Here is a 16,625-nt window from a genome sequence, read left to right on the forward strand (position 1 = left end):
GTGGGTGGGTGTTTTACTGGTGGCTAGTGTGATTAATGACCACTGCCTCCATTCTCTCCACCATGCACTGCTCCAGATTTTCAATCGCATCCAGGGGTCAGAGGTGAGAGCTTGAGCTGACCATTGAAGGGCACTGCTACTGGAAAAAATCCACCCTATTTTTTGGGAAGTGTGAGGCACTTTGATAAGACATGCTTGAAGAGGTCTTGGAAACAGACTGCAGTAAAAAGTCCAAAGGTTACTAGATAACCTCCCCGCAACCTGCTTGACATCTTCAGATACTCAGACGTACATGCTGGGATCTTACACAATAACTTCTGTCGACTGAAGCTGGAGGATGAGATTGTATTTTCAGGGAAGGGTCGACAATCTCAAAAACAGTGTTGCTGAATAATCTCAGTGAGTCTTTTAGTTTCTTTTTGGTGTGTAAATATCCCCTCTCATGAGTACTACCCACAAGCATGTGACCAACTTCTTTGAATGTCATAGCTCCAGATGCAAGGGTAGCTTGGTATTCAAAGGCATCCTACAGTGGGAGGTGCACCTGCTGCAGGTTGCTGCAGGCTGCAGGCTGATGGAGTGATGGATTGCCTTGCCTTGTGGTCTGATGATCGGCTCAATTGACCACTGAAACAGAGAGAGAGCTTAGACCCCGCTCTCCTGCTCTGCTGACTTTGAGGGGTGGGGGGAGGGAGGGGGCTGCATAAGAAGGGATGAGGGAAGGCGGTGGTGTGTGTGACGGTGCTCTCCGCTGCTTCCTGCCGGTGATGGATCTGCCATCGGGCTGGCGTCTGCTACACAGTCCGTGGATCCCGGCGTCCGCTGATGGGAATTACCAAGCACGTCCGTTATCTCCGAGATCTTTCCATTCCGTTGGGTCACAATGATTGGCCATGAGAGTGCCCAGCACCGCTCCGGGGACATGTGTGGAGAGCTGTAAAGAATCCTTGAGCGATATCAAACATGCACCCAAGCATTCGAAAGGGCCTGCCTGTCTGAGGTACAGGACCCATGTGGAAAGTGTTCAGTCGCACGCTTCCCTCTAGTTTAGAGCAATTTTCTCATCCAATTAGGGAAAATCAGGAAATTAACTCCTCACAAAGGTGTCATGGTTCTCATCCAGAAACTAAAGGTACTGTTGGATGAGGGGTATTTTTTAGAGCTAATTGCTGGTTTAGAGGAGATCATGGAATATGGATGGGAGAAAGAGAAGGTCAGAGAGAAGGTGCTGGAGGTGAATTAAAAAACATGAGGATACAGCAAACCATGGTTACAATTTTATGAAATGGTTATGATTTTGTTAAGCTCTTGGTTTTAGTGATTAATTTTAGTGCTAAGCAGAAAACGATGTTTTACTTTAAACCAACACATTTTTATTTATTATTCCTACTCATGGTCAGGAAATAAGTATCTGGCGGTTGATAACCTTCCTTAGAGTTTGTGTAATCATTGATTGGCTTATCAGCTGTAGCCAGTATGTTATCGGGTCAGAGGTGGCACCATAAGCTTCAATGTATCCAAATACATTTGTGCTGTACACACTATGTAGTGCTTATCTTGATATAATTGCTGATCAATAAGTAATACCATGGAGTTTTATCAACTTTTTTCCTTTTGGACAAGTGAAAAAAATAGCGGACTTGTACTGCAGGTTCATGACAACGAGCCATGACTGAGGGCTGGGTTGGTGCTATAGACCAATCAGGGTCCTTATCAACTCCCCTGTGCGGCATATGACAGCACTTCATTACTGACATGAGGCTGGACGATTTCAGCCCTATTGATTTTCAGGATAACAATTACACTTCTGCCTCATAGCATCCACGCAGCCATGGAGAAGAGCGAGGGGAAAAGAAAGAAAAGTATGTGAGGGTATTTCAGTATTGAAGGGCTTTGGATGACAGCTGTCAATCATCCATCAGCAAGATAAAACTCATCCTTTGGCATCACATTCCACTACTTGAATAGTGAGGAGACCTTTTTCCTCATTCCCCATCTCTCTCTCTCTCTCTCTCTCTCTCTCTCTCTCTCTCTCTCTCTCTCTCTCTCTCTCTCTCTCTCTCTCTCTCTCTCTCTCTCTCTCTCTCTCTCTCTCTCTCTGTCTATCTCCTCATCTCACTATCTGTCTCCCCGTCTCTCCGTTCCACAAACAGAATTGTTTTCTCCCAGAATCACATGAATATGGCCTTTTTTATCGGAGTGACCCTGAGGTCCTAATGCGGATCTTGCTCAGGGAATCAGAAGTCCTCCATGTTTTATGTTTGTCATTGCTCTCTTTGTGTGTTCCGCTTATCACAAAGAATGCACCTATTCCTGCTTCCTCTCACAGCCGTGGAAATACATTCCGTCCTATTGTACTGTCCAAACACGTTGAGTAAACATCAATACATTTGCCTCTGTTTACAGCAGAAAACTTCCCTCCTGATATGCATACCAAATGTCAATGTGGAACTCAGGATATGGTGAAAGGTAAACATGAGGTTGGCCTGTCCAGGTTTAAAGATTTGAGGTCTAAGCTCTCTCTACCACTCTCTACCTTTCTCTTCGCTCTCTTTCTCTCCATTTCACCCCAAACTCTTTATCTGCTCTTTCTTTCTCTGCGGATATGCTGGAACATTTATCAAATCAATTACTGCTGACGGGAGTTCTTCTAACAGGTAGTGAGGTGTCTCAACACTGATTCCTCCTGTCGCTTTGATGGATTCTCTCTGTTCTCCCGGCATCAGGCCCACAGCACCAGGGGAGCACAGGCGATCTGTCAGACCTCACAAGCCATTACTTTAAACATTAGCCGGCCTAGTGGATGCTGTTTCATGTGGGCACAAACAGGTGCCTACCATCCCTTTTAGATGATTGTCTGGACAGACAGAGTTTGTGTGTGTGTGTTGCAAACATACGGTAAATAGATATACTGTATATATGAGGAGGGGGATATGGTTGTGTATAGTATTATAATAGGATTCATGACAACAATATGACAACCATAAATATTAAATTCAAGTGACTACTTATTTTTGGAGTGTGAAAGCTTGTAAGTATTCAAGTAGACTAAACACATTACACTATTGCAGACATTTCTCACTCTGTAAATTCACTCCACTGTCTCTTCGACTGAAATGGAAAAAAAAGGATCTGACTGAATGTCTCAAGTTAATGGCCTGGGCTATAAAGCTTTTTCCAAAATGGCTCCTTAGTTAATTGAATGTGTTTGCTTGGCAGCCGATTTCTTTACGGTCAGCATAAAAGTATTTTATTAATCTTGGTTTATGATCACATGAGAGGGGATAGAAGACGTGGTTTGGCTTTATGCCCCTGTGTGTTCCCTGTCTGTCCTGCCCGTCTTCTCAGTGGACAGAAACAGAGCTCCTTGTCTCATTGTGATGAGTGACAGCGAGGAAATGGAAGAGCAAATGAACTGCCAGCCTTTCAGGGACGAGCGATCTCTTTACATGTGCACCACATGACAGCCCTCCTTCACCAGCAGCCTCCAGTGCCCCCATCCACAGTTAGCATAAATATCTGCTTAAATTGCAGAGCATATTGTGTCATCATTAAGACATGAGCAACTGTTATGATTCTAATGGGTATCAGCCCTCAAGTGACTCAAACCAAACTACGATACATATTCATTGTTTTACAAAATGTTTATGTATATTTATTAGCCTGGGGACTGAACACGTTTCTAGTTTCATCCATCAAATAGCCACCTTTTGAAATATATTTTTCCTCTGCCATGAAATGATGTTGTAAATGTAAGGCTGTGCCATCAGGAGAGCCTCAGTCTCCCACTGTAGACACAGTGGGGTGGGAGAGGCGAGGAGGGCGGAGGGGTGGAGGAAGAGAGGAGAGGAGTTATAGAACAGAAGAACAGAGGGGTGGAGGAAGAGAGGAGAGGAGTGGGAGAACAGAAGAACAGAGGGGTGGAGGAAGAGAGGAGAGGAGTGGGAGAACAGAAGGGTGGAAGGGAAAAGGAGAGGAGTAGGGGAACCGGGGGTTGGGGGGGTGAGAGAGGAGAGGAGTGGGAGAACGAAGGGCTGAAATTGGTTCCCTAATCCTCCTTTTAAATAGCTCCGTGCTCCAAATCCTTGGTGGAACCCTCAATGGATGGACTAAAATGGGCAGCTTTCACTTACTTGGGGGAAATTCAGTTAATAAAGTAAAGTTACCGTAAGAAATTTACCCAAAGCATAGCCATTCTTCAGCAGTCCAGGGGGGCTGTCAGAGAGACATGCTGTAGGTTGTAGGTTCTGATGGGTGGATTCAGTTAAGTAAAAATCCCCAGTTCAGATAACCCAGTCCAGTTAAACCCACGGTATAAGCAGTGTAGAGGCGAATAATTCTAACCCGAGCTAGCCTTAGCCAGAGACATAACAAGCTTATTTTGGTTAAATAACATATCTCCCATGGTGAAAATTGTGTGAAAGGATGTCTTTGTTTATGATTATTTTTCCTTTAAATTCTCTTTCCGTTTACTGACTCATATTGGAAAGTCGCATTCATCAAAATGCCTAAACCTGGGAGTTAGTTATTACTGTAACAACAGTTAAGGATCAATGTAGTGTGCATATTACATCTACAATGGCAGAGGTAAGAATAGGGAACGCATGTTTCTATAATACCAGAATTCGGTGCAGATAATGTCATTCCCACCCATAGAAGTGCTGGGGGTGGACCCTCCCTGTTCAGTGGTGAGCAGTGATAGCAGTGCATAGAAAACCCATTTAAGGTTAAATCTAGCATTTAAAATCCACTTTTATTTGTAATGTTGCCGCTTTCCCCTGCACCACTGTAAGTGTAAGTCGTTTTGAATTAATTTTTTTCTCCTCTCGCACTGTGCTGAGGCACAGCGGAGTAAGCTGCTGTGAATATCTCAGCCAGTGAGCGCTGGGCTCTATCTGTGGTCATCCAATGCTGCGGTGCATTATGTGAATCCTCTATTAACAACGGCAGGACAGTCTCTAATAATACCAGTGGCTGGGAGGAGCAGCACATTTCCTCAGACGCCACAGCTGAACCACTGGGCACAGAGCGGGTAAAAAGAGAGAAGACTTCACAGAAAAACAAAACAAATCCATAAAAACAGTTGAAACACCGTCCATCTCAATCGAAGATGACTGAAGATAAAACGTGTGCTGAATAAAGGTGTCAGGGTAATTCCATGATACGCATTAATGTTGGGCTAATGCCCTCACAATTCCACCCTACAGTTTCATGTGTGTGTTTGATGGGGGGGGGGGGTATTAGCCCCCCCAAGCCCCCCCGTCAGTGAGCAGCGATGTCTGTAGTACTGTCTCTAGTGATTAATGGTGCAGAGAGTCAGACTGAAAGGTAAACTGTGAGGACAAAGAGGTTTGTTAATGGACGTGACTTAGAAGCTCCAACCTGCCTCTGGACAAAAGGCAAGGTCTGGGCATAGACAAAGACAACCTGGAGATCTTTTGTTCCAATTTCAGCGGCTGTTTTTGTTACTGAAAGTTTTATATAATTGGGAAATCAGGGATATCTACGGTCTTACAAAGTAGCTTTATTTTCCAGTCTGTTTTTTTCCACAATTGTTCTGGCACTGTGGTTGAGGTCAGGATCCTTGTTGGAGTCAAGGCCTGGTGATGAAGTAAAGGGATGAGGAGAGGGGATGATGACCACAGGGCAGCAATGCACTTGCCGCAATACTGCATTAAAACCTTGTTATCTCATCCCCATCTTCATCCGCGACCCTCCATAATGAACATGACAGCCTATCATCCACATCTCTGTTTACATGGAGCTCCCCCCTAGGATCTGTCACGTCACTCAAAACAGGTGTCGTCATGGCGACAGCTCACCTGAGTGACGGAGGCTCCTCCCGTGACTTAGACACTGTCTGTTGGCGTCATCAGGAGAAGAAAAGCTTGGACGTCCGTCTGCTTGTCTGCAGCCCACAGCCCCCTGTGGAGCCGTGCTTGGTCTTATACGGGTTCAGCATTTGGAGCTAGGTGGGCTGACTGTGTCCCATCCACTTTCATCCAGCCACATATGCCAGACAGTCATCCAATCTGAAGCCCCTCTCACTAACGCGGCTGCTGGAAATCGGAGTGGAAATTAGAGGAGCAATTAGTCCCGTGGTACAGATAAGGAGCCGGGCTTTGACGGGCGAGGACATGGCACGCCATGCAGAACATCATGTTCACTTTAGACCCTCCAGTCTTCTGCTTCAGACATGACACAGCTCTTTGATTTTCCCATTAGTAGGCAGAGTGGAGGAACCCAGACCCTACCTGGCTTATGATGCTCAAATGAGCTCAGGAGATTGAGTCACACTCGGCCGGGCGGACATCCCCCACGCCCCCGCATGCACCCTTCCCTCGCAGAGGGGCCCGATAAGAGCTAATCTCGAGCTAGCTGCTGTTCATTTAAGGCAGAGCTTTACTAGATCCCACACTAATGTCACGGCTCTCGCTCCCTGGTGCCTCTTCCACTGGCAGATCCCAGATGCAGGCCAGTCCTCAGCGGTCTACATCGTATCAGATGAAGACGGCCTTGTCTCAGTAGTACGTCCAAGCAGCGCAGCCTGGCAACATGCCCCAAGTAGAAAAGCAATTGGGCTGCGTTTAATTGGAATAGTGGTTGATAGGAGTTTTTCTTTTGGTCTGTGTAGGCACCTGTTGCGCCAAGGTCGTATGTCATTTTGTGGACATGACTTAGTTCTACATATAGCACGAGGCCTTCACCCATGAGACAGTCAAGAGACAGTAAGAAGACTGGAAGGGCATTATGAGTTATGATATTGTTGTGGTATTCCTTACAAGGCCAGAAGGTGAACACTGTAGCATTCTGTGTTGAGACTTGACCACCCCATGCTGTGCCCCAGAAAGACAGAATTCTATGGAAACTAAATCTGTACTTGTTTACTCCGTTGTATGTCACTCTGTATCATACCTACATTACTGATTAGGACCACAAATCACTAGGATAGAAAGGTTTAATGATCTGGGCTCGTACGAATAAACATCTTAGTCGAACCTATTTATTGATAGTCTTGTTTTTTCCTCAATCATCGTTTCTTTCCCATTGGACATCATCACAGCAGTGGTGAGGATGGCTGTTTCAGGTTCAGGAGGAATGGATTTTGTTTAAATGTTTTGGTAATACTGTATTTTTATTATGACCACTTATTTGAGAGTTTTATCTTTTTGGGTTGCGCTGGCTATTAAATAGTGATTATTTTTATGTAAATTGTTCCCTTTTCTCCTCAATTTTCATCACCCACTCAGGTTAATGAAGATGATACCAATAATAATAATGATCCAGATTAAATGTTTCAATGTTTACACTTCAAATCACAAATCCAAATCACAAAGGGCAATTACTTTTTGTCTGAGTGTGCAGTCTCATTGTACTTCAGTTTGAGGAGTGTTTCTGCTTAAGCAAATCTTCGAAACAACATTCATTGAACGTCCACAGCATCGACATCCAGTCAAACGACCGCAGACTACCACTATTGACACCTTTCTCTGTTTCTCCACCCTTCCTTCCCTCTTCTTTTTCTCTTTTTGTCTGGCCACCTTGAACCCTGAAATCAATGGTGGACAGTAACAAACTAAAAGCCTTTTATAAAACACAATTACAGATGGCAAATAGAAAGGAGTAAAAAGATCCTGCCACTCCATCTTTTTCCTCAGTTGAGTTATTTGTGTTCTCAGCCACTAAATCATATTGATTAAACGCGTCATGTATGTGAGATGAGGTCCTCTGGGGTCATTGGAATCAGAAATTCAGTTTATTGGTCTATAGGTTTAATTTGATTTGGAAAAACAGGCATGCATAGCCAAAGCTCCATTACCTGACTTCTTCTGACCTCTCTCTCTCTCTTTGTCTCTCAAACAAACACATACACTCTCTCTCTCTCTGTACACAAATCACTTCTTAGTTCTTTTGCAACAGCGTTCTCTTTTTAAAAGGTCAGCTGGTACAGCAGTTTTTGCTAAGGACATTTCGGACTCTTCCATTCTGCTTCTGTGGTGCTGCATTGCTGCTTGGACTGTAAGTTATACTGCTACTGCTGGTGCTATGACTGTGACAGGATGAGAGGGGGAAGGAGGGGGATCTCAATCTGGTAAAGAACAGACTTGGTAAGCAGACTGTGTTTGCCTTTAGAATCACACAGCAGTTAACTTGTTGGGTTAACAACATTGCAGTCATTTGAACCCTTCCCCTATGTATTCCTGTCAGTTTAAATATTCAAGCAAATGCTGCTTAAATATGCCACAATATGAGAACACAAGCTATTATTTAATGTTTTATAGCAGTAATCATGGAACTAATTGCATTGAATATAATTTCCTACCCTGCCGGTGACAAAATCAATTAATAATGTACATTTGCTTAACAAAATTAATTTTGATACGTGTGTTTGCATAATTTAGTTGAAGCATGATTACGTGAGCCATTGCTTGTTATTTACTGACATCAGGAGTAGTTTAAACAGATCATTATAAATTATTAAGCTAATTGTAACACATTATGCACTACATAGCAGACTGAGGGCTCCATATTTGTACAGTTAATTGATGAAATGAAATATACCTTATTTAGATGATTAAGTTACAGAAGTGAATACTCCAAATGGTATTAAAGGAGATGGGGGCATGGTCTTCTTTATTTCCTTTTACAAACTGAAAATCTCATTAAGTGTGACACTGAAGATTAGTTGAGAGAGGGACGAAAGTGGAAAGAGAATGAACTCACAAAGGGCCAGGAGGAGACTCTGGCTTTGTTTGCCATCATTAATTCTCCATCGACAAGGCTCCGAGGAACGCTGCGAGACGCTGATCAGAGGAGCTCCAGATATGACAGCAGAACAGGTGCCCTTTTTCTCTCCAAACGCTTCTCTCTTTAGCTTCCTTCCCAGGGTCTTAATTGGGGTGAGTTATGTATTCGGGCCATCTGCGCACTGACAAAATAAAGCCTGCTTTGATTTATGGTGCCTCGGGCCCTATTAGCTTCAAGATTTTCAACAACAAATCCACACTACTCTTGTGTTATGTCTGGTTAACTGTAACACCCCAAAAAATAAGCACGTCAGTTTAGCACTCTTCTGTGACAAGACATATTACGTCTCTCCTCACATGGGGCATTCTAGACCAGGGACTTGTACTTGTACCTGTAGATTTCTCTTCCAAGGAACTGTTAAAATGTGCTAATAAGTGTAGGGCAGTAAAGCGGTCTGAGGTAGACTGTAAAAATGAAAGCTGAGAGTTGAACTACACAGATAAAGATGATGAACCGATTGCACAATAATTAATTGGAATAGAGCTCATTGAGTTATTGAGTGAAGGTGAAAGTTTGATGACTGGGCTCTTTATCTGATTTGAACTACATATTTGGTAACTGAGGTTAGCAGAACATGTGCAGAAATGGGGTTGACGATATATTGTTTGAGGTTGGGTGAGTTGAAAGTAATTTTCAAAATAGTAATGTGAAGAATTTACCGATAAGATCACAATTAATTTATCCCCAGTGGAAAACACATTCAGCATTTTGAAGAAGGTTGAGTGCAAATAATGACAAGCAGACCACAGCCTAGACAAACGCTTGGCATAAAAAATTAAAAAGAATTCCAGTATTTGACTTAACTGTGAACATGGTAAACTATAACTTCTGAACACACAACAAAAATGTAGAACTGTACTGTCTAGTGGCTAGTACTTTCCCTAGGCATCAGATCACCTTCAAACACAAACATCCCCCATCAGTGTCTTCAGGGTTTTTGGGTTGAGGTGAACCTAAAGTCAGTTTTGTGTCTGTGTATTATCTAGCGTCCAGTAACACAGCTTAACACTCCAACAGAAACCCGATGGTAATTTTACAAACACACACATTCACGCACACACATATGCAAGTCCGTTCACACAGAGTAGGAAAGTCTGCTTTAATGATGCGTCTAACTGCCTTCTTACAAGGCCATTAGGCAGTTCTAGTGCATGGTCACATTGGGATATTCCAGGGCCACTTAACAGCTGTCTAGCTCTCTGCTGGCTTGCATTATGTTCAAGCCCCAATCGTCTAGCCCCAGAGCAGGGCCAAGGCATGTTTGTAGTGCTTCTTTTTGTCTGTCTATTTTTAATCTGGTTGCAGACTGTACATGGCTAATGCATTGTGATGTTGCGAAACAGAATGACTGGCTTTGAGAACAACTTTTTGTGTTTACAGGGACTGGTAGAAAAGTACTGGTGCTTCAGAACTAAGTGTACTGTATTATTTCTCTGATAGTACAGTAATGCACCATACAAGACATATTGTACTGAACCATACTGTGTGTTCTTGGACAAATTGTGTGCAGTAAATATTTGTCTTGTTCGCTTCTCAGGACAAGGATTGCACTCGGATTGTTTTAGGCATTGTAGCCTACTGTCTGAAGAGTCTGTACATTTGTGTCAGTGTAATTGTGGACACAAATGGAGATGAACCGCCTGTGTGCTCAGGGTCACCTCTGCACAGTTCTCACTCTCCTCATTCAGACGTTTTCTCTCTCTTTATTTCCTCGTTTCCTTTCTCCAAAAATGTCACATGAGCTTCATTTTCCTGTGAGAAATGCACTGGAGCCAATCCGTCTCTCTTCCCTCTCAACTGTGCCGATGTGATGTGAGGTTTAGAGAACGACTGAAAGAAAGATTTGGAGCACATCCCATCTCCAGTTTTTGGTCTGCCATTTTATAACTGTGCTAGTTCAGTGAAGGGGACAACCCTAGGCTGTTTTCTGGATGTCTGGGGTCACTATTCAGAATTTTTTGTACAGATAGGATTTTTTATTTAAAAAAGACACAACCTGTCCTTTGTCCCATATTTGGAATATTGAACTTAGAGGCAGAAAGTCCTACTGTCACAGTAGCCGATGGAGAAGGGGATCTGTATTGGTGGAGTATACTGTGAGCCAGCATCTTTAGTGAGTGACAAAAATTTAAACTCTTAATGGATTTACCGATGTGCATTAAACCTTGATTACAGCCAATTAGCACTTAGATGTGTGGCAGCAAATAGTGTAATAGCATTTTGTATATATACTGCCATGATCATGTTGATGATTTACTTTCATTAGTATTATGTAACCTTAATTGGAATCTAACTTAGAATGTAGTAACCCGTGATGCGCCTATCTAATGCCACCTGGCAGGCAAAGTGAAAATCTTTCTGTTTTCTACGAGAGTGCGACACGTCCTTTCTGGCCCATCCTGGGTTGAGAGGTTAGCCCGTCTGTGATGACACGTCCTGTGTTTGAGCAGGGTTCTGATGCTATCAGACAGCACCGTCACAACTGAACATGAGGGAAGGCCTGGTGCTGACACTGGTGCACTGCTGGGAGTCTTCTGGCATCAGATGACCTGTCGAGTGAATGGCCAAGGAAGACTTGAGCGGAACAAAGTAAAGCCGCTTGATAGCAAAAAAATAAAAAATAAAGCCGCTTGATAGCAGGCGGGGAAAGAGAGCCCACAGACGGGGTCACTGAGAACACGACGAAGGCGGAGTGGGGAGAGAGATTAAAGAAGTGATAGAAGGAATGCAAGTAGAGAGGAAGAGAGAAAGAGACAGGAGGGAGGAGGAAGGGATAGAGACATAGAGATAGGGTATTTTGTGTTTCGTCTGTGAGCGAGAGAGAGAGAGAGAGAGAGAGAGAGAGAGAGAGAGAGAGAGAGAGAGAGACGTCGAAACAAAGAGAGACAATGGAGTGAAAGGCAGAGACTGAACCCGTAGTGGCGCTGTGTTATGTTGTGTTATGACTTACATCGTTCACACATAAAGTGTGTGGCTCTCTCTGCCCTTGCCTCATCCCCAGCCTGGGGGAGCCCAGCTGTCTCACTCTGGCCCCCAGTCAGCTGGGAGGACGGTGGCGGCCAGAGTGCTGGCCATGTTTACCAGATGCATCGTCCCCTCAGGTGAACACTGCAGCTGGCAGCACCAGGCTCCAGCAAACACACTGGCCCGCAGCCCAAATCATGCTGGACCATGGAGTCCGAAAGCCACGCAGATAAACGTCTGTATACACTGACTGGGAATTGTGCCTGCCCACCTGCCTGTCTGCCTACAGGACAATAGATAAACATAAACAAGCAGTGCCGGACAGGGAAAAAACTACAACTAGGTTGACAAATCAGGCTGGGAGCAGGGAGATGAGATGCTGAGAGCATTCACTGTTGTTTTGAATTTTGCTTCACTATTGGAACGTTTCTGCTCAATGCTCTGTCCTCAACGATAATTAGAGAATGAACACCGAATGCATGTTTTCAATATTTGAATCAAGTGCTCATAATCCATCACAGTCAGAAATGGATCCTCCAGGCCCTAAAGGAGATCTCTGTGTCCCTCTAAAGCTCCTCCGGCCACTTCTGTTCTTTTCCAGTTCAATGTTAATCTCTTAATGTTGCCCTTGACCAATGCAACAAGGAGCCACAAGGGAAGGTTGAAATCTATACTTTTTCTGCACGGTCTACAGAGCCAATCAATAGCACAGCGTTACACCATACTAAGTAGCAGTTTTTGTTTTGGATAATTTGTTTTTGAAAATCATTCCAGGCATGGATTCTGAGTGGCTGTGTCAATGCTCCTCAGATCCATAGACTCAAGCACGAAGCCTGACTGTTTGTGTAATGTTATCTAAAAGAGTTTAATGGTCTCAATAGATTATTTCCAGAACGTTCTCATGTAATAATCATCATTGTACCTCTGCTTGGAGACAATAATCTGTTTTACACAACTATTCCCAAGCACTTTATTCAACCTTTAATCTGCAATTCAAAACACATTCATGGTCTTGTATTGATTGTGTATGTCTTTTCATGCCCCTCTGCATTCCAGACAGCCATGTCCCACCCTCTCCACCCCACCCACAACGATGTGGTTGAACCTGGACAGTTCACCCTTGTGCTGACGCGGGCTGGGAGGCAATTCAGTCCGAAGGGCTGAATGATTGGTTGCGAAACCTTATTTTCTACGTATCGATCCCAGCGGCTGCCCGCAAAATGCAAAAACCTCTGGAAGACAGATCTGCTGTCACGTCTTACAGTAGAAATCAGGCAATCAATGTCAGCATAGCTGTGCCTGGCCTTGTATGGACCTAATTCCACTCATCTGGGCTAAATGGTGAAAACCCAGGGGTTCATCAATCATCAATTCAAGGAGCACTCTGTAGTTAATAGTCTGGTCTTTACTCACTGAATAGCCAGTGTATCTATCTGTGTGTGCCAGTGCAAGAGCCCTCAATGTGACAGAGCAGGAAAAGGGCTAGGCAGAGATCGGAACAAAGTATTTCACGCTGATTTCTTAGATTCTTTTTTTCTCCATCCGGCACATGTCATTCAAATTCCCAAAGGGACACAGTCTGCTAACATGATTGCAAATAAAAGCTTGCAGAAAGATTGATTATATCTAACCCCCCCCCCACCACCACCACCACCACCTCAGAATCCATTGGATCTGTCTATTCCGGGGAAAGCTGTGAGAGTGAAGTCAATATTTCCTGAATCTAATATTAGCAATACCTGCTGAAGCGTCAACTCGACTACTTGAGAAATCGCTCCAACTGTGTAATATGGCTCGAACACCGCATAATGACACACCTATTAATGAAATACATCTTTCTTCTCTCTGCTCCAGGTTACAAGTGCCCATGCCTCCAAGGCAGACCTCCTGAAGTCTGGGAGCCCCAAGTCCACGTTAAAACACATATGGACAGAAAGCAGTAAGGACTTGTCCATCAGCCGACTGCTGTCACAGACTCTGCATGGCAAGGAGAACAGCACTGCCCTGGACCTGCGCTACGACACCCCCGAGCCCTACTCAGAGCAGGACTTGTGGGATTGGCTGCGGAACTCCACGGACCTGCAGGATTCCAGGCCCCGGGCCAAGCGGCGGCCCATGGTCAAGACGGGCAAGTTCAAGAAGATGTTCGGCTGGGGGGATTTCCACTCCAACATCAAGACGGTGAAGCTCAACCTGCTCATCACCGGCAAGATCGTGGACCATGGCAACGGTACCTTCAGTGTCTACTTCCGCCACAACTCCACAGGCCAGGGCAATGTGTCCGTCAGCCTGGTCCCGCCCACCAAGATTGTGGAATTCGATGTGGCGGCGCAGCAATCGGTCATCGACGCCAAGGACTCCAAGTCCTTCAACTGCCGTATCGAGTACGAGAAGGTGGAGAAAGGAGCCAAGAACATCCTCTGTAACTTCGACCCCTCCAAGACCTGTTACCAGGAGCAGACCCAGAGCCATGTGTCCTGGCTCTGCTCCAAGCCCTTCAAAGTGATCTGCATCTACATCTCCTTCTACAGCACCGACTACAAGCTGGTCCAGAAAGTGTGCCCGGACTACAACTACCACAGTGACACTCCCTACTTCCCCTCCGGCTGATTCGACCCACCGCATAATGTGATGGACAAAGAGTTACAAATTGGGAGTTATTTCTCCACTAAAGAAGTCTTATGTTAATAACTGTACTGTCCTGGCTTTGTCCATAACAGAATTTCAGCTGTTGAATTTATTGATCGTCTAATTCTCAAATTCTGAATTGTAGGGACAATGCAATTGTCTGAAAAGTGAGGCAACATAGGACTCTGATTGTCATCATTATGATTTGAATAAATATAGCTTAATAATTGATACTACAATTGATAATAATAACTCTGTATGTTTGTTTTTGAGTTCAGTTTGTATTTCATAGATTCTTCATGTACAAATAGGAGGAAATTATAGATTCATCTAGCAGTGTTTATCAGTATTTATGTTGTGCTTTTTAGTTTGCTTTTCCATTACGTGCATTTCTGGTTATTTATATGGTCCAACTTGATAATAAATGCTTTGATTTTCTCCTTTGAATATATGTTATGTACAGTATGTTCACATCTGAGACAACAATGTATGGACCTACAGAAGCTTGGTTTGCTCCTTCAGCCCCTCCCAGCAGTCTAAATCTTGCATCCTCAGAAACCCCCGTTCCTCCCCAGCATCCTGATTGCCTTCAAGATCACTGCACATTTGCTTCAAACTTCCAACCCTACAGGAAGGAGGATTTGAGGACCCTGGGGAGTTGGGATGATCCCCATCCCAGACAGTGCTTTCAAAGGCTTTGTGAACAGTGGGACTGAGCAGGCGCCACCCGCTGGCATGTTTTACTTCAAGAATAAATAGAGAAAATTTAAAAAAGTTCAGGTATGTAATGCTGTCAATCCTTGGCTGTTTCTGGAGTGTTAAACTGTGAAGTCTTGACTTGGAGAAGTAGAGGGTCACAGCCTTAGTTTTCATATTCCAGTGTGATTGGTCGAGGGGATTGCTCATTGTCACTTAATATTTAAAATGTAATGTATTGAATTCTATATCTTAGAGCCTAATTTGTATGAATGGTTTGTATTGTACATAGTTTATCCCAATGGCGCTGCTTCTGTATAATGCCCCACAAGATGTGTCCCCCCCCCTTCTTCCCACAAATTTCCCTCCCTCACTCCATTGCTCGTTCTTGGTTCCTCAAAGAAAATGATGTTGCCGATGTAGATGTGAATTTCTTAAAAAACTGCAATCTTGTACAGATGCTGTCAAACTGTCTAAATATATTATAAGTACTCATCAACTGTATCACTGCATTTAATTTCTGGTGAGGGTGGGGGTGGAGATGTACATATGAATAAAAAATACAGTACATTTTACCAATTGAATGTTCTTTGAGTGAGTTATTTTAGGAGTGTGTCTAATTGCATATAAAACACTCACTAGAGCGTTATGTGATCGAAGTGAGAAAGAGTAATGAAGTTTGAATATAAACTTTCCAAGGTATTACATTGTACATGGAACTAATGTGCACCCTCTATGCTTGGATACAGACACCTGAGTCCTTATCTTTTGTCACTTTTATATCACCCCCCTATGTCAGAATTAACATATTTTACAATATATAACTATCTAGATACATTTTTAGGATCAAATGCATCTGCCTTGTCGCACCACATAATTGGTTTGGATATGACAAAAACCCAGTCCACTGACAAGTCAAGAAAATTGGGCAGTCATGCTGATGTTCTCACAAGAACAGAGAAGAGTCTACATCCATGATTCTTTCAACCCATGGCTTGACTAAAAACGCCAAACACGATAGAACAACAGCACACCGAGTTCTCTGTTCAGATCCTGATCATAATTACTTCCTGGGGTTTCTCTGATCTCACGCCAAGTGTGGTAGAGCAGATTTCCTTATAAGCTATCACACAGGAGAAGTTGGACATGTAGAGGCGAAGTTGTGTTGTGGTCCCAGGGAGATGAAGAGATTGAGAGCGCCGGGCCGATAGCGTCTGTTCGGGGAGTTTGCAGCGGCACCTGCCATGGAATCCTCCGGCTCGGCAGTTAGGATCAGCAGTCGGCTTTAAAGCGATTAAGGCCTCCAGGGGTGGGGGGGGTGGGGGGGGGGGGGATGGTGCGGGGAATGAGGGGATGGTGGGCGTTGCGTTTAGCTGGCTCACAACTTATCAGTAATTAAAGTGTATGCCAGGTTTGTGTGTACATCAGTGGTCCACTGGGGGCTTTTACAGCCATGCTCATTAAGGAGCTGCATCCAAAGTTTGCCCTGAATGCTCACTTTTAACAAGTCTGAGGGGATTCGACAAGTG

At 44.1% G+C, this 16,625-nt stretch overlaps 1 protein-coding gene across 1 annotated transcript; it reads left to right on the plus strand.

Moving 5' to 3' along the window:
- The first annotated feature begins 4,578 nt into the window (after positions 1 to 4,578).
- Positions 4,579 to 15,661, plus strand: nxph1 (neurexophilin 1). Its single transcript, XM_062446060.1, has 4 exons — positions 4,579 to 4,587; positions 6,462 to 6,527; positions 11,810 to 12,007; positions 13,627 to 15,661. Exons 1-4 carry the CDS (start codon positions 4,579 to 4,581, stop codon positions 14,380 to 14,382), a joined length of 1,029 nt encoding a protein of 342 aa, XP_062302044.1. The 3' UTR covers positions 14,383 to 15,661.
- The last annotated feature ends 964 nt before the right edge of the window (positions 15,662 to 16,625 follow it).

This window comes from Osmerus eperlanus, chromosome 20, assembly GCF_963692335.1.
Source record: "Osmerus eperlanus chromosome 20, fOsmEpe2.1, whole genome shotgun sequence".
Classification (NCBI taxonomy): domain Eukaryota; kingdom Metazoa; phylum Chordata; class Actinopteri; order Osmeriformes; family Osmeridae; genus Osmerus; species Osmerus eperlanus.